This window comes from Podospora anserina, chromosome 4 (genome assembly GCF_000226545.1).
Source record: "Podospora anserina S mat+ genomic DNA chromosome 4, supercontig 4".
In the NCBI taxonomy this organism is placed as follows: domain Eukaryota; kingdom Fungi; phylum Ascomycota; class Sordariomycetes; order Sordariales; family Podosporaceae; genus Podospora; species Podospora anserina.
In genome coordinates, this window is record NW_001914850.1 from 2,361,757 (window position 1) to 2,378,284 (window position 16,528).

Consider the following 16,528-nt stretch of genomic DNA (forward strand, 5'->3'; position numbering starts at 1 on the left):
GGAAAACAAACCGACTTTCCCCTAAACCCAGCTCTTCACATCTTTAGCTTGAACATTGCGAGTGATCCAAGACAGCCGAGCCTTGGCCGTTCCCAGCTCCGTCTCCCTTTGCTGCTCAGGTCTCGTATTCAGTGCGTTGACAGACAACACGCGAGCTTAGCATCTTCATAATCACTTGCTGGAAAAGCGCAGTGCGAATAGGTAGTCTGAGGGAAAAGACTCGATCTACCTGAGTGTGCTTAGCAAGAAGTAGCAGGCTAGGTACTTGGATGAAGAATCTAGTCTTTTATGAACCACCGGCCCTGGACATCCTCCCCAAATCAATTGGGCTCTTTCGGTAACCCGGAGCCCATGATGATCCGGCCTTAACTTGGAATGCCTATGGACATTCCATACATGGACATTTGAGCCCCAATAAGCCAGCGCCTGTCTTCCTGAGCTCTGCTGCCCAGCAGTATTGGCATGACACCCATCCGCCACCTCGCCTGGCTTCAGCACAAACTGCCCTGGATACTTGACATTCAACTCGGGATCCTCTGCCGCTCGCTTGGCCAAACTCTCGGTCAGCTCAGGACCCTTGCTACCGGCCAAGAAGCACGTGTTGCCACCTTCGTAGACGGGTTGACCCGTGATGTAGACCTCTGCTCCAGGGGCGGCGTGCTGTCTTGCATTGGCAATGAGACGCTTAACCTCGTCGTAGGTTACCCCCTGCTGAGCAAAGATGCAAATCTGTACCCATACAGCAGTGGGCTTGCCGTAACGGGCGGCCTGTTGGTCAAAGAGACGCCACGAGTTGGAGTTGCTGTTTGTCCACGATTGGACAACCTGAGAGGCAGGTAGATGGAAGGTCAGTCTCCAAGATCAAAAAAGGGCCAAAACAACGACATACCATGCCAGAGGTTCCGTAGGGCTCCCATAGGCGCTTCCCCCCGACAGACACATAGCCTTGAGCTACGTTCTCGGCCATGGAACACCCTATAAAGCCCAGAGTTCGAGTGGATTGACGGGCTTGCATGGCCATGGCGTGGTCACTGAAGACGGGCGAGGCGGTGGCGGTACCACTGAGCAAAAAGTGCTCAATGTACCAATCAATGACTGCGAGCGGAAACTGCATGTTGACACAGATGGCGGAGGAGAGCTTGTATGACTCGAATAGCGAAAGAAGGCCTGTGTGGGACGAATGGCTTGTGTGGGTTGATGGTGGGAGGAGAGCGAGCTGAAGGAGTAGGTATTGGCCTCGTATTTATAGAAGGGTGTTTGGCTGTTGGTGATCTAGGCTCCTGAGTCAACAACACCTTGAGGCGTCGCTTCACCCACTTCATCTTCCATCTTGCCAGCAAGATGGCACATGCTCGGCTGTACATCACCGACGCTGTCTCTCAAAACCAAAGGTATTCAAAGTCGATGGGTGAGAATGGTTGCCGAACTCGAAGCCGACTCGCTCTACGGGTTTGTTTTGGGCCGAATGATACAGGTGGGAGTGTAGCTGGGTAGCACACGAGGGTATCCCCAGTTGCCTGGCCCGCACAGCAAAGCCTTGAATCCGCGTATAGAACCATGCTTGTAACTTGGAAGCCTGTGAATTCGTGCTAGAATCTGACGGTTAAGGCTCCGATGCCATGGGACCCATGTGGCTTTTTGCTGCGGCTATTATATATACAACTGTCACTGCTTGGCGTCGTTTGGTTGCCACGTTTTCTAGATGAAGACACAAAACGACAGCCGACGTCGAGAGCCGGGATGGGGGATGATACCGTAACCGGACAAAACACATCGCGATGCATTTTCCGGGTTGATGGAGAAGTGACAGCCCCTTTGCCCGAGACGATGGGTTAAATTAGACAGCCTGCTCTGGCACCTTGCCTCTGCAAGCACACACATGAGGGGCAGAGAGGTCCAGTGCTGCCTCACCTCGTCGTGATGCAAGCCGAGCCAGGTGAACCGCCATCACCACGCAAAAGCCGACCATGTCTGCCGAAAATGATGCTGATGGTTCGCGAGATTTATGTGAACATCTTGCACCTGAGATTCATTGTGTCTTTTGGATATCCTCATATTAAGTATTTTATTCCACGCGTTCAAGCGAGGCTTCTCCAGCAAAGCCACCTAAGTTGTTGTACAGGTGTTGTAAATGGCTACAAATTCCGTCCAAACTGCGCTGCTGTTGCTGTAAATGTGACAACAAAACCCAATGACACCAAACACCTTGGACAAATAAGAAGAATCGCCAGCCATCCATGACGCAGAAAAGTTCACTCGCCAAAAACGCCCAGCATCCGCCTTGGCCCCCACGCGACCTCAATTCCTCCTCACGTCTACCTTTTACCGCCATGCCCGTGTTCTTTTATTTCACGCTTTGGTATCGTACCCTGAAACATGCCAACAGTTGCAGGGAAAAAACAAAACAAATCACGCCCCAACCCCGCGTCACCTCGCTGGGGGCTTATCCAACACCTCGGCGCCCTTGAGCACTTTGCTCCGGAGATCCTCCACATGGCCGGGTTCTTTGTAGGCGGCCTGCACGAGCAGAGGTGTGAGGGCAGCCATCACGTTGTGGCCAAACTCCCGGTTCGTCAGGCCTTTCCTCCCCCAATAGTGGCGCACGAGGTGTCCGACACAACCGGACCCGGATACTTCGGGAATTCCGTTGGCCTCCTGGCACGGCAGCATGCGGATGTATTGCGGGTGGGTTTCAATGCTGTAGCCATCCAAAAAGTCGTAGCGGACGTGGGTGCTGAAGGCAGCTTGCTCGTGGAACAAGGTCTGGGCCCATTTGGCGCATCCCTTGTAGCGCACCTCGGAGGGGCATTCGGCCCAGTCTTTGAACAGGCGCTGTGATTTCTCCCCGGCCTGCGCAATGATGAAGCCAGAGTTGATGTTGACCTTGTGCTTCTCCGAGTCGTCGAAGTTGGGCTCACCGGCGGGATCTTCTGCCATGGCCACAATGACGTCCCTGTCGATCTTCCAGTAGTTGAGCATCCACTCGAGCGGCACCTCGGGGGAGGGGAACATGGCATCGTAGTCCATCATGACGACAATGTCGTACTCCTTGAGGAGCTCTTTGGTGAAGATGACTTTGGACCAGTGGGGGGCGCGGTCGGCATACTGTGGCGCCCGGATGAACTTGTACGAGTAGCCGTGAATTTGGGCGTAGAGATAGTGGCTGAGGAAGCCTGCCGACGGACTGCCCAGCTTGTCCCAGGGTGGAACGCCTTCGCTGTAGAAAATGCTTCCCTCGCCCGCCAGGTCGCGCGTATCCACGTCGAGGATGCAGATCCTCTTCCCCATGGGCTTCGTGTGAACGAGCTCATTCTGGGGAGGCAGCAGCTTTTCGGTTCCGTCGAGGGTCACGAATCGGGGCGCCGTGATGGGCAGAATGAGCGGTTGCCAGAGCGCGCGAATGATGTCCGGGAGGCTGTCGAGGTTCGGGGGAGTATGGTTCGCCTGGCAGTCGGAATGGAATGGGCCATGGCTGTCGTCAAACACCACCTTGGGCCTGCGATTGTAGCACCCGTGATGGTTAGCAAAATGCCAGGTGTGGTGACGGGAGTTGGCGTGTGGGTGGTGGACAGCTTACATGCGCGGCTTGGGCAGCGACCCAGTGTACAAGCCCGACGCGAGGATGAGGGTGATGATGAGAACGGGGATCAGAAAGATGAGGCGACGCCATGCCTGGGGCATATTTTGGAAGGCGGCCATGGGTGCGCAGCGAAAGAGCGACAACAAAGTCGCAGACACGGTCGAATTGGTGAGCTGGCTGGCTGCGCTGCGCTCAGAGCGTGGCGCCCTGTGAGATTCGGGGCAGGCCTGCTTGGTGTGTGGACGTAGGTAGGGGATGGAGAATCACGCCGATCGGGTTGCTGTTGATCGCATTGGAGGGGCGGTTTGCGGTCAGGGCGGTGAGAGGGAGCACCAGCGGGGATTGGACTGATCTGATGGGAATATGGCGACGTTGATGCTGAAAGAAAACAAGGACGAAAAAGGAAAGCAAAAGAAAAAAAAGGCAAAAAAGAGGAATGATTTGACAGCAGCGAGCGATCGATTGAACGACTCGATGGGGCCTGGGGAACGTGTGTGTTGGTTGGTTGGCTACCTTCCTTCCTTAAGGTACACGAAGGAACCCAACTCCCCTTCCCTCAGGGCAGTGTTCACGATGCGATGCGCGACTCGGATACGACCCCGCCGTAATCATTATTTTTGCTGTGGCCAAGCCAGGGGTCCAAACTGCCAAACGCAGTAAAAAGGGATGGCAAAACCCCCCATGTCTCCTGCCAAATCCACTCAAATCCAGACCAGCCCAGGCCACCTGCACCTCTCCCGTCATCTCGCACTTCTTCTTCACTAGGTGCCTCGGGGCAGTTGCTGGGGCCATTGCTGCTGAGGCATAATTTTAATTGCCATCAACGATACGGCCGAACAGGCGGGCGGAAGTCTCGGCTTGGCTCTGGCGACAAGATCCCTGTCGTCTGATGTTTGTGCCTCACAACCGACCTCACGACACAGGCCGCCTGCATCACTGGGAAAACATGAAACAATGCCTTTGTTGTGCCCGTCAAAGAACATGGCAAGGCACCGTTGACTCGGTCGGTCGCAGAGCTGCCTGAGTGGCCGCCCAGGGTCCAGGCTCAACGCCCTCAACGGGGTGCCCATTGATAAGCACGATAAGGTAGCCGATGGATAAGGCTGCTGAGGCGGGCGCCACGCCCATGGCAGATCGCATCAAAGTGGAACCTGGAACTCTGACGCGACCAGCACGGGCCCTATCACTTCTTATCAGTGATGGGATGAACGAGAAGGCCATCCTGATCAGTGTGACACCGCATACTGACTGCATTCACATGATGTGTGCGACAGTGAGAGTCAGCTGTCTGTCTCTTGTCCCCGAGCGCAGACGACAGTCCAAGGTCGACACCTGCTGGGGAAAGCGAGCTTGGAAGGCTGGTGCTGGGGCATTCGGCTCGGGATATGGAAACCATCCCGAACTTCGGTTGGGTGTTTGACAACCAACAAAGAAGACCGAAGCACGTCAGTCATTCTGCCGCGGGAGTTGGGTGTGTAGTTGGTCAACCTCTTAAAAGAAGTAGGGGTAATGGCCCTGGCTTTGCCACTCCCGAGGTCATCCTTCCAGGTTGATGATTCTTGCTTTTACCATCGGTTGGATTCTTCGCGTCTTGCTTCTGGCTTTCTCTGCTCGTGGTCGTTGCTGCAACACAGGCAGTTTGATTGTATCACTTGTGGAGCTGCATGCAGGCTGTACCTTTGGTTGATAACGTACCTCTGCAGGAAGAATGAGCGTCGGCCACCAGGATGGATCACCGCCGCCATCCTCATCTCCATGCTCTTCCAGAGCCCTGATTTCGAACTATTACCCGATAGGACATGACCTGAAGCACCCTGATGACAGATACCGCCTTGAACATGATCGGAACTCTTTCGAAAGTCAAGGGGTGCTTTCGCCGTTGCTTCCTGGCTCTCCACACGCCACCGCGCTTCGCAGCAACAGCATTGAGATGCAAGATTCGGGGATATCAAGTCTTGAAAACGAAAGAGAGGCGCAACGTATCAACCGAAAGATGGATTTGTACCTGCTCCCCCTCCTATCGCTGCTGTATCTGTTCAACGGCCTCGACAGGGGGAATATTGGCAATGCGCAAACCCAAGGCTTCACGCATGACATCGGTGCCCTGCCGGATGATCTCAACCTTGCAGTGTCGCTCCTTTTCGTCACCTTTGTCCTGTTCCAGGTGCCCTCGGCCGCAGTGGGACAATGGCTGGGGCCGAGCACGTGGCTGCCCATCATGATGGTACCCAGTCCTCTCCAAGTTCCGTTGTTATATGTATACCGCCAAGGACTAACCACTCGATCAGCTCTGCTGGGGCCTCATAACCACGATTCAGGCATTTATCTGGGGAAAAGGTACGGGGTAAAAAGAAATACGAGAACCATGGCGCTGACATTGGCATTGATCACGTACTCAAGCGGCTTTGATAACGACTCGTCTCCTCATCGGTGTCTTTGAAGCTGGCTTTTACCCCACATGCATCGTTTATCTTGGCTCTTTCTATTCCCGGTTCGACCTGGCCACGCGGATTGGACTGTTTTATGGACAGTATGCCATTGCATCTGCCTTCTCGGGGGCCCTGTGTACGTTCGCCCTCAACCCACTCCCTCGACACCGAAGCAGGACGGGGCTGACATGGACTGACTGCCACCAGCATATGCCATCTTTCAGGTCTCCCATGCCTGGCTCAAGCCATGGCAGCTTCTCTTCCTCATCGAGGGGGTTCTCACCTGTGTGCTGGGAGCGGTAGCATGGTTGTGGCTACCGACGGGACCTAGAGGCGCGTGGTTCCTGAGCCACAGCGAAAGGCAGTTTGTGGTGGACCGAGTCGGTGGCGTGGAACCCAATGCTGCCAAATACTCCAGCCTTACCCGGCGAGATCTGGTCGAGACGCTGAGGGACTGGAAGCTGTGGTTTGTGCTGGTGTTCAACATCTGCGCCAGCGTGCCCGTCACGGCTTTCTCCGTCTTCCTCCCGCTGGTTGTGCAGGGTATGGGGTACGAATCGGTCGAGGCAAACTTGGTATGTGACAAGAGCAAAGGCAAGAAGCAAGAAACAAGAAGCCTAACTCCTTCTACATAGATGTCGGTGCCGCCAGCGGTGTGCGGGGCGGTCGGGCTCTACCTGTTCGCATCCAGCTCGGATCGGCACAGGGAGCGGGGATGGCACATTGTCGGAGCACTGGTGGTGGCGCTTGGGGGACTCGTCGGGGTGGTCGGATCGGTCAGCAACGCAGCCAAGTATGCGTCGCTGTGTGTGTTTCTTTTTGGCAGCTACGTGCCGCCCCCGCTCACCGTGGCCTGGCTCAGCGGCAACACACCGACGGCTGGGAAGAGGGCGCTGGTGGTGGGCGCGAATGGGCTGGGAAACCTGGCGGGCGCCATCGGGTCGCAGCTCTACCGAGCCGAGTATGCACCCGGGTACAAACTGCCGCTGGTGGTGACGTTGGGATTCGTCGGTGTTGCCCTCACCGGTTATGTAGCGTATCGTTACACACTGTGGGCGGTGAACGCGCGCAGGGCGGCCATTAGGAAATCGAAAAGCGCCGAGCAGATAGAGGCCGAGCGTGTCGACTCTGTCAGACATGCAGACCGCAAATGGGTGTTTGTATACGACCTGTAAGGTAACTGGAAGACCTGTACAGTCAGTACATACAACACAGGTGGTGGTAGGTAGCAGAATTGAACACGCCCCCCCGCCCCTCTACCCCCACCCCCCAACATCAGGCCGGGGACATGTTGGTCAGTTCCGCGGGGTGCTGCAGTGAGGTGTCACTGCGTTATCATTTATCACACTGGCAGCTCTCACCTGTTTGTGCCACTGGCCGTAAGCAGGGTCTGATTGGTCCAGGACTGGCATCGTCGCAGACTACCCCACCCCCCTCAACCGCAAGTACCGCCCGGGTTGGGGCGTAACCCACGCATCCCGCACGTCCTGATGGTCCCCAAGCCAAGAAGAGTGTCGTCTCCGCAGCCCGCCTGGGAAAAGCTCCACCCTGGGCGCCCAAGCCCCCAGGAAACACTCAAGTCCACCTCTCCTCCTCCACACTGCGGGTACGTTAACCTGGAAACTCTCTCTCCTCCATCGCAGCTCCCATCTCATCTATCGGTGATCCAGTCAGTGATCCATGGTCATTTTATAACCACCATGCCGCGGCAATCGAAACCGCCTTCCACTTCGACTGGAAAGAAGAAGCCCGAGCTGGTCGACGGCCGCCTGCCCGTCAATCCCCGCAGAAAAAAGGTTTTGCCTGAGGAGAGGAAGCGGGTCTCCTCGGCGTGAGTTTGTTCACTTCTTTCTCTCTCCTCTCCTCTCCTCTTCTCTCCTCGCGCATTTGTCTAACATTGGCCCCGTGCCACCGCTCCAAAGTTGTAACAACTGCAATGTGCGACGGGTTAAGTGCACTGGGGAGACACCGTGCCATCAGTGCCGGAACACAAACCGCCCGTGCAAATATCCCGAGGTCGTCCCCAAGGTCACCGTTCCAAAGCTGCAATGGACAGCCTTGACAGCCCTCCAAGCATGGGCCCCGCATGCAATCGAGCTGAAGCGTCAGCTCGAGGCCGGCGAGCTTGTCCGGAAGATCACTCATGAGGATGGTCGGGTAGAGTACCAGCCCGCGAGTGAGCTGCCGCCGCTGCCCGAGCTTTCACATTTCCAAGACGAGGTGCCGCCTGAAGACGTTGTCAATGCTGAGTCGTCACGGCCGGCGTTACCACCAGCCCCGGCACCGCAAACAGCGGCACCACTGCCGCAACCACCAACACCCCGTCAGCAGCAGCAGCAGGAGCAGCAGCAGCACCACCACCTCCTCCAACAACAACAACAACAACAACAACAACGACAGCAGCAGCAGCAGCAGCAGCAGCACCAGCACCAGCACCAGCAGCACCAGCAGCAGCACCAGCAGGAGCACCAGCAACATCATATAGCGGAGCACCAACACCGGGAGAGGCCGCCGCTGGGTGAATCACCGCAAACTGGGGACAAGCTGGACAAGATTCGCTCGGCATCACCCTCAACTTCATCCATCTTGAGTAAACGGTCGGATTTTTATCTCAGCACCAGCACTGGCTTTGATCCTCGAAGTGATGAAGGACGCATGCTGGCCGACTCAACTGGCACAAGTCGATATTTGGGGGCGTCATCCGGAGCAACATTCCTTGACAACATCAAGAACATGATCACCCTGACCACCCCCTTAGCAGCCCTGATCTCCAAGGGACCCGAGCACATGTTTTCACAAACTACTGGAAGGTACCAAACCGACGATTCCCGTGCCTTGCTTGGGCCCCCGTTGATGGACCCAGTCCGACACCTACCTCCAGCCCCCGACATGGCCAAGCTGCTGGACGAGGTCCGCTACTTCATCCAAGACGGGACCACTGACGACTTGTTCCCAAGTGGCGGCATCATGTTCTGGTCGTTCCCGACCTTCACTGATCTCTCGGCCCTGGGCACCGCTCGTCGAGACCGAATCGTGACCGCTCATGGAGAGCAATATCTCCAAGTGCCCCGGGATGACGAACAGCGAACCCCGCTCGCACTGACCTTTGCCGCGTTTGCTTTCAACAGCCTTCTCGGCCTTGCAGGCAAAGACTCTCGCGTCAATGGCCGTCTGGGTGAAGACTTCTATGCCACCTCGCGCCATCTGCTGGGAGACCCCTGGGACTTTGGCACCTCCACCATCAAGGAAGCCGCCGTCATGGGCCTATTGGCGCTCTACCTTGTTGAGATCAACAGACGTGACAATGCGCATCTCTGGGTGAAACACGCCATGCACGTTTGCGAAGTTCGTGGAATCCATCGCGGCTACACCGACGATGAGGCCGAAGTCAGAACGTTTTGGACACTCTACATTATTGACTCGTATGCTCCACGGCTCCTTTTTCTCGCATGACGCTGGAGCACTTCCACTGACACTCTTCCAGGTGGCTGAGCTGCTTACTGGGACGCACGCCATCGATCCCGGATGATGGCATCTCACTTCGGCCCCCCCGAGAATGCCCGTAAGCGCTCCCATGTTCTCTTGCATTGTGATGTCCTCTCACATCTGTCTTGTAGCCATTTTCCATCTCCCGTCGGCCTGAAGGCCCATCTGGAACTGTCCCGCATCACTCACAAGATCATTTATAATGGCTTGCGCAGACAGTCAGATGGCAAGAAGCCCGAAGATCGAAGGGCCAGGGCGGAATCACACGTCAAACGATCCCTCGAAAGTCTGAAAAAATGGCTGAAGGCCCTCCCTCCTGCTCTTCAACTCCCCCCGGATGCCCACACAAAACTGCATCTTCCCAATAGCTTGACGACCGAGGAAGTTCCCTCCGGATTCGGTCGCGATCGTGCATGTTGGTCACTGCACATGTCATACAATCAGGTAAGTTCTCATTGACGACAAGACTTCGCAGTTACTGACACTCTGCCATCAGCTCATCATCCTCACCGTTCGTCCTGTGATTCTAACAGCAGTGCGGAAAGCCATTGCTAGCCTCGTCAGTACAGGACAGATGTTTAATATCTACGACAACGCCCTGGTGGAAGAGATTCGCTGGTGTACCGATGCGGCGCAATCCAATCTGCGCCTCGGATGGCTGATGCGCCAAAACAGCCCGCATGGCAGGTTGCTGGTGCAGGATTTGCACCACATTTTCAATGCTGCCGTCTTCCTCACCATGTACCAGCTCGTCTTTGTTAATGTTCGGACGCAGCTGGTGGCTGATGTGGACTGGGCCATTGATGTCTTCAAACAGGAGCAGGAGACAGGCTGTGCATATGCCAAGGATTGCTTCGAGGTCCTGCGCGACCTCAGGTTCCTTGTCAGCGAGCTACGGGACTGGATTCATAACCAGACCGAGAAGGAGAAGCTCTGGGACGACGACGGGGCGTTGAAGAATTATCTGGGCGCCATGACGGCGCCTCGCAACAACAACACTTCCAAGACAGACCTTGGTGCAGATGTGCCGATGCATGACGTCCAATTCGAGGGCCGCCCCATCAAGCAAGCCCACGGCTTCAAGAAGGGGTACGCAAGGAGGATCTGGGACACGCTAACGTCCTGGCTCCTGTTGGAGGACAACTCCAACGAGGGTGACGGTGGTGGAGAATGTTTTGTGTTTCTTTCCAGTTCCAGTTCAGATACCAACTCAAACTGTTCGTTCCCCCCCGGAGGATACTAGTACAGAGGTCAAGCGATTCAAGCCTTCTTTTTCTGTCTTTTCAGCGTTTTCTTTTTGGACTTTTTATATACACCTCTATATATACGGTGGTTTGAGTCACCGTGGTTCGTTCCTCTACCGGACGCCATGCAGAGAAAAAGGGGGCCGTGACGGGCACATTGTTTTGTTTCTTTACCTTACGAGTAATGAACGATTGACGAATATTTCCGCAGCCTTTTAGGGCGAGCCATGAATATGTACCCGAGTATGTCGCACAGATATTATTCTTTCTTTTGCGTAACAGGGCGAGAGTGCGTCAGCAACTGAGTCGCAACTTGGGTAGATAGCAGAGTTCTTTTTTTAATTCTACCGCATCAAGGTTATGTCAACTATGTTACAAGTCCCCAAAAATGTTGCTCTCTTCCTTCACCAGATCTTGCACCTGCTTTGCAATGTTTGTCACGGTCCACTCGCCTTTTTCGGCAATGTATGCGTCGACCAAGTCACCAGAAACCCATTTGAAAAGAATGTTCTTGGTGGTCACCACAACCTGTCCTTTGTTGAAACTGTTACCCCCGGAGTGGCTTGAAGCAAGTCTTCTGCCCCGTTGCTCACTCTCTCGGTGTTGAAGGCGGCCCGCCAAGCTCATGTAACCTGGAACGGGTCGCTACCTTCCTCGTATGAGTCTTGCGATTGACGCTATCCTCCAACAGTAGTTTTCGAAGCAACTTATTGTGGGAGATCTTGGCCGTGTCCGTTAACACCACAATCTTGGTGGTTGATGACAGGCACTTTGCCGTTAGAACAGCAGATAAGGGCCTGGTCTTGTTTACCACGGCGCCAGAGGGCGAGAGACGATCTGAGCCGATAAGGACCATATCTACCGCTGTCTTTGGCCCAGACCTGGACAGAGAGGCAATTGAGGCCGAGGTATCGGGTACAGTGTATTTTTGTGGGGTCTTCCAGAGGATTGAAAAGGCGCTAAGAGAGAAGAGGAGAGCGAGACGCCTTCGAAGAGCGGTCGGGTTTCCAAGACGTTGGGGTCAATGGTGTACTGGGTAGAGATGGAGGATAAAACGGCCAGGATGGTGGAAGAAGACGAGAGGGTGAGGATCGAGAGGCCGTCTCTGCCGAAAAAGGACGAGCGAATGTATGACACAAACGAGGTTGTGATATCACCCAAGAGCTGAGTCGTAGAAAGAGAAGGGTGTTGTATGGTAGACAAGACCGCCATTATCAGATCATGCGCAGAAGTGTTGGAGTCCGCATCAAATTAGGCTTTGCTCTCTGATAATCTGGCCAGGAGAACGCTTGTTATGGTTGCTCCCATGCTTGGCCGCCCATTTTTGGAGAGATGCCAGCCTGCGGATGAGGTTCCAGTCCAAAATCTCGAGCGAGGCTGCAACATCATGCAGGGTTTTGACTGCCATGGTGGCAAGCTCTCTAGCTCCGCTCTCGTGATCAGTGGCCAACTTGGTCAACCCACCGGCCAAAACTCCAGCTGCCTGCGGCCCAAAGTCGGCTTCAAAGTACACCCGTCGGAGACTTTCTGCAAGCTTTGAAACGCCGTTGAGAGACGGGTTGGTAATGACTTCGTCAGCATCATACCAACCCCACCCCTCGTGTTCCCAGGTCAGTCTTAATGGATTGTTCGTCACAAGATTGCGTAGGCAGAACATGAACGGAAAGATAGTCCACTCCCGCTTGACTGTGGAGTCACGGAAGGTGTAGCTCTTACCACGACGAAGGAGTATCAGGTTGGAGGGTGTAAAGATTGTCCCTTCCGAGATCTAGCGCCATGCTGCATGAGCGGCGATGGGTCATTGGGTTCGATAATGTGACAAGGGCTGGATATCAGGGTTTAGAACAGTAGTTAAATTTAGTTAATAATCTTTAATGGCCTCGAAGTCCTGAACGAAAAAAAAAGTTCTAAAAATATAAATATATGTAGAAGATATATATTTATTTATTATCGAATGGTTTGTACTTTATAGCTTATTAAAATACAGCTTTTGTTTGTAGATTTTACAGTGTATCTAAGCCCTGTATATTACAGAGCTTTAGAGGCAATACAATAGCTTGAATCAGCAGTGCTTAAGGACTACGGTTGCCGGAACAGAACTCGGCCCCCTAAAGCAATCCGAAGTCCCGGAAAGCCGAACGCTAAAGCCAGTGCCGTGCAGCGGTTAAACAGTAGCGCAATGTGGCCTGTAATGTAGCCTGTAACTTTATTTTAGTTAGCGCACTTAGCGGGCATTTGGGCCTGGGAACGGAGTTACTATCGGGGAGCGAGTGGAAGGCCGACGGCCTATAAGACCTCTGCCTTATATCTTATTCACTGTAATATTTTTTAGTCTATAAGGTTTAATTAATATATTAGTTCACCACACTTATTAGTGCCTCACAAATCTATATTACAGTAATTCTCTTCTATATATTACAGGGCGCCGCTCCTGTAATCCACCTTCCTTCAGTGCCCCGGCAACTGTCGAATGCTGCAGTCAAAGTCTTTTTCGCTCTCAATATACTACGCCGATAGCTATTTAAGCCTATATTTTACAGGCCTTAATAGCACTTATTTTAATAATAAAGTTAAATATAATAATTTTAAACTCTCAAACGAAATATAAAATAGATTTTATATAATTATTAAGTTCACCAATATTATATTCGGATATATTAAAAGAGGAGATAAATATTTTATTAAGTTTTTATAAAAGTTTTAAATGGTTATATATATAAAATATAGTAATTAAGTTATTAAAAGTAAAATATAAGTAAAATAGCTAAAAGTAAAGAAAGAAAAATAAATAAAAGGTTTAAAAATATTTTTTTATAAAAAATTTAAAAGTTTATAATTATTAATATTAGTTTAGGGTGCGGCTATAAGCCTGAGGGTATAAGTAAGGAAGTGGGGCTCTCGGAGGATTCGGGGGTTTAAGAGTTATATATTGTGATAAACCTTTGTATAGAACCTCTGAAAGGGATACGGGTTAAAGGTAACTTCTAATAATTAGTTCGGTGTAGCTAAATAGTGTATAATAAGATATCTCGATGTAAATATAAAATGCCGTAAATATAAGCTTGAATTGCATACTGCGGAACTATCTATTTATATTAGCTAGTTCCTCCGTATATATAAACTTTAGGACCGTGGACCGTTAACTTATAGACGGTCCTCGGTCCACCCCTAATTAGCCGATACTGGACCGTAGACCGTAAGCTCCGCCGCGGTCCCCGGTCCCTATCTAATTGGTCCGTTTGCCCACCTAGACCGTAAGCCCCGCTCGATTGCGCGGTCCAGTCCTAATTAGTCCGTCGTGGCCCTACTGTTTTTTAGAACCGTAATATAAAGTAATTAAAATATATAATATTACTTATACTTAGGTCCCTTTATACTTTTTAACTTCGTAGTATAGTATATAGTACGTTAGCTATTACGTCGAAAATATAAGTTCGATTCCCGTTAAAGTTCTTTAGTATCGAGGTTTATATTTATAAACCTCGATACTAATTTTTTTATTTGTTTAAGTTTAGGTCGGTCCGGGTATTACCGGTAAAATTCTTTTTATTTATTTAAGTAATTAAAATTTATTTTTAATTTCTATAAATTATTTATAGTTAAATACCTTAATTAATTAATTAAATACTTTAATTAATCTTTATTAAATCGTAAATTTAAAAATTCTTTTATATTATACTTTTCTTCTTCGTCCTCCGTTACTACCTATATATGTGACGAACCCCTATATAGAACCTCTGAAAGGGATACTGGTTAAAGGTAACTTCTAACAATTAGTTCGGTATAGCTAAACAGTACACAACAAAATATCTTAATGTAAACACTAGCTACCGTAAATACAAGCTTAAATTGCATACTGCGGAACTATTTATCTACACTAGCCAGTTCCTCCGTATATATAGACCTTAGGGCCGTAAGGTGCTCGCCTTGCTATAGGCCCGATCACTCCTAGTACATTGCATCCTGCATTATGCTCGTCGTGCTATACCTTTAATCACTTCTAGCACATTGCATCTGCATTGTGCTCGTCGTGCTATGCTTCTGATTATCCCTAGTATCTTGCATCCTGCAGACTGCTCGTGAGCTTTAGCGCTATAGTACTTTTGCTTAGCCCTGATCGGCTTGTTCCCTAACTTCCTAAATGATTAGCTAGGGGCGACCTGCGCCCCACATGTGGCGCGACCTGCCATTGGGTTAACTGTAACAATATATTAACTTTATTTACTAGTAATATAGGTTTTAGAAGTAAGATATAAAAAGTATATAATTTTAAATGTATTATATTAAGTAATTCTAATTCGAATACCGTTTTCGATATTTTTTTTTTAACTTTAAATAGGCTTACTTTCCTATAGTCTAGCTTTTTACTAGGTCTTTTAATACGTAAATTATATATAAAAAGAAATACTATATCTCTCTTTTTAAAGCGAGGTCCCTCGAGCCTTTTAATATTATAGTATTTCCGTATTCTTTCCTTTATAAACTTTAGTTTTTACTTAAGCTTACCGCAAAATATATATATTTTATTTACTTTAATTTTAACTTTAGGTACCTCGACCGTAGGTCCCTGCCGTAGGTCTGCCTCGTAGCCGAAATTCGCGAAGAAAGGTATAACTTTCGTAGTCTCCGTTAGCGATATATTATATACTAATTATACTATAAATAATAGTTTAACCTAATCGTTTTACTTAAAATTAATATAATTCCGTAAATATTATTTTATAATTTAATTCAGCCGCTTCGTTTAACCGTCCGTTTAAAGGTAGTAAACCGAAAATACTTTACTTATTATCTTTAGCTTCGTTATTAATACTTTTTAAAATTTTAATATAAATTTAGTATCGCGATCCGTAATAAATTCCTTTAACTATATATATATTACTACAATATACCGTAATATTACGTCCGCTAATTATTTTACTAATTAAGTTTCTTTATATAGTAAAAAATATACTTACTTAATAAGCTTATCGACTACCGTTAATATACTTGTTAATATGTAGGTACTACTAAGTGCCTTACTTACTGCCCTACAGATTGATATTACAGTGGGCAGTACTGCTATAAGCAGTAATAGAACTTCCCGGCTTAGATCCCTTTAGAATATTCTTTACAAGGGACCCTTAAAGGCTTACAGGGCTACTGTAGCCTGAGGCTTAGTTAATAGATACTAGAACCTTCCAAAGTGGCTATAGGCTTACGTAGTAAGTTTGCTACAATAGTGTGATTTACAGGGCACTTCTGCTACCGAAAGTTCTATAGATTTCCGTAAGTCTACACTAGACCCACCTAAGCCCACCAAATACCCCAAAGTAGTATAATAAAATAGTAAGAAAAACACACAAAACAACCACAACACCACAAATATACCCTTAACAGGTCTCAGAATAAATATATTTACGTAACAGTAATTCGCTCGTAGGCCGCACTTTACGTAGGATAAAGAAAAGACACTATAGGCTCGCAGGCCATATAATAAGCACCGGATTGGCCTAATTAGAGGGCTAGAATTGCCTACACGCGTGTAAGGCACAAAATACGAAAAAAAAAATAAAAGTCGATAATCTATTTAAAATAGAATGTCCGAAGCAAACCGCTTATATATATAACCCCTAAACCCCTAAGTCCTTTAAGAGCCCTACTTCCTTATTTATACTCTTAGGCCTGTAGCCGCACCCTAAACTAATAGGGGCTTCTAAGGCCTACAGGACCCATAGTAAGCTTACGAAGGCCTATATATAGACCTCTCCTCTCTCCTATAAAATAATTCTCCTTCTTTCTTTAAGGGC

At 50.0% G+C, this 16,528-nt stretch overlaps 4 protein-coding genes across 4 annotated transcripts, besides 5 other annotated features; 2 read left to right on the top strand and 2 right to left on the bottom strand.

The window, feature by feature from the left end:
- Positions 1 to 225: 225 nt before the first annotated feature.
- PODANS_4_4315 (uncharacterized protein) lies at positions 226 to 1,114 on the bottom strand (the record flags this gene model as incomplete). Its single annotated transcript, XM_001906394.1, has 2 exons — positions 226 to 825; positions 890 to 1,114. The coding sequence occupies 2 exons, from the start codon at positions 1,112 to 1,114 to the stop codon at positions 226 to 228; spliced, it is 825 nt and encodes a 274-aa protein (XP_001906429.1).
- A 1,313-nt stretch (positions 1,115 to 2,427) lies between these two features.
- On the bottom strand, positions 2,428 to 3,681 carry PODANS_4_4310 (uncharacterized protein; the record flags this gene model as incomplete). Its single annotated transcript, XM_001906395.1, has 2 exons — positions 2,428 to 3,496; positions 3,578 to 3,681. The coding sequence occupies 2 exons, from the start codon at positions 3,679 to 3,681 to the stop codon at positions 2,428 to 2,430; spliced, it is 1,173 nt and encodes a 390-aa protein (XP_001906430.1).
- A 1,607-nt stretch (positions 3,682 to 5,288) lies between these two features.
- PODANS_4_4300 (uncharacterized protein) lies at positions 5,289 to 7,184 on the top strand (the record flags this gene model as incomplete). The annotated part of the gene is made up of 4 exons (XM_001906396.1): positions 5,289 to 5,898; positions 5,981 to 6,145; positions 6,217 to 6,552; positions 6,661 to 7,184. The coding sequence occupies 4 exons, from the start codon at positions 5,289 to 5,291 to the stop codon at positions 7,182 to 7,184; spliced, it is 1,635 nt and encodes a 544-aa protein (XP_001906431.1).
- Positions 7,185 to 7,709: 525 nt separating this feature from the next.
- PODANS_4_4290 (uncharacterized protein) lies at positions 7,710 to 10,738 on the top strand (the record flags this gene model as incomplete). Its single annotated transcript, XM_001906397.1, has 5 exons — positions 7,710 to 7,840; positions 7,932 to 9,431; positions 9,494 to 9,571; positions 9,627 to 9,939; positions 9,992 to 10,738. 5 exons carry the CDS (start codon positions 7,710 to 7,712, stop codon positions 10,736 to 10,738), a joined length of 2,769 nt encoding a protein of 922 aa, XP_001906432.1.
- A 373-nt stretch (positions 10,739 to 11,111) lies between these two features.
- Positions 11,112 to 11,249: a sequence feature (pseudogene).
- A 166-nt stretch (positions 11,250 to 11,415) lies between these two features.
- Positions 11,416 to 11,620: a sequence feature (pseudogene).
- A 38-nt stretch (positions 11,621 to 11,658) lies between these two features.
- Positions 11,659 to 11,771: a sequence feature (pseudogene).
- Positions 11,772 to 11,859: 88 nt separating this feature from the next.
- Positions 11,860 to 11,903: a sequence feature (pseudogene).
- Positions 11,904 to 12,026: 123 nt separating this feature from the next.
- Positions 12,027 to 12,396: a sequence feature (pseudogene).
- Positions 12,397 to 16,528: the final 4,132 nt, after the last annotated feature.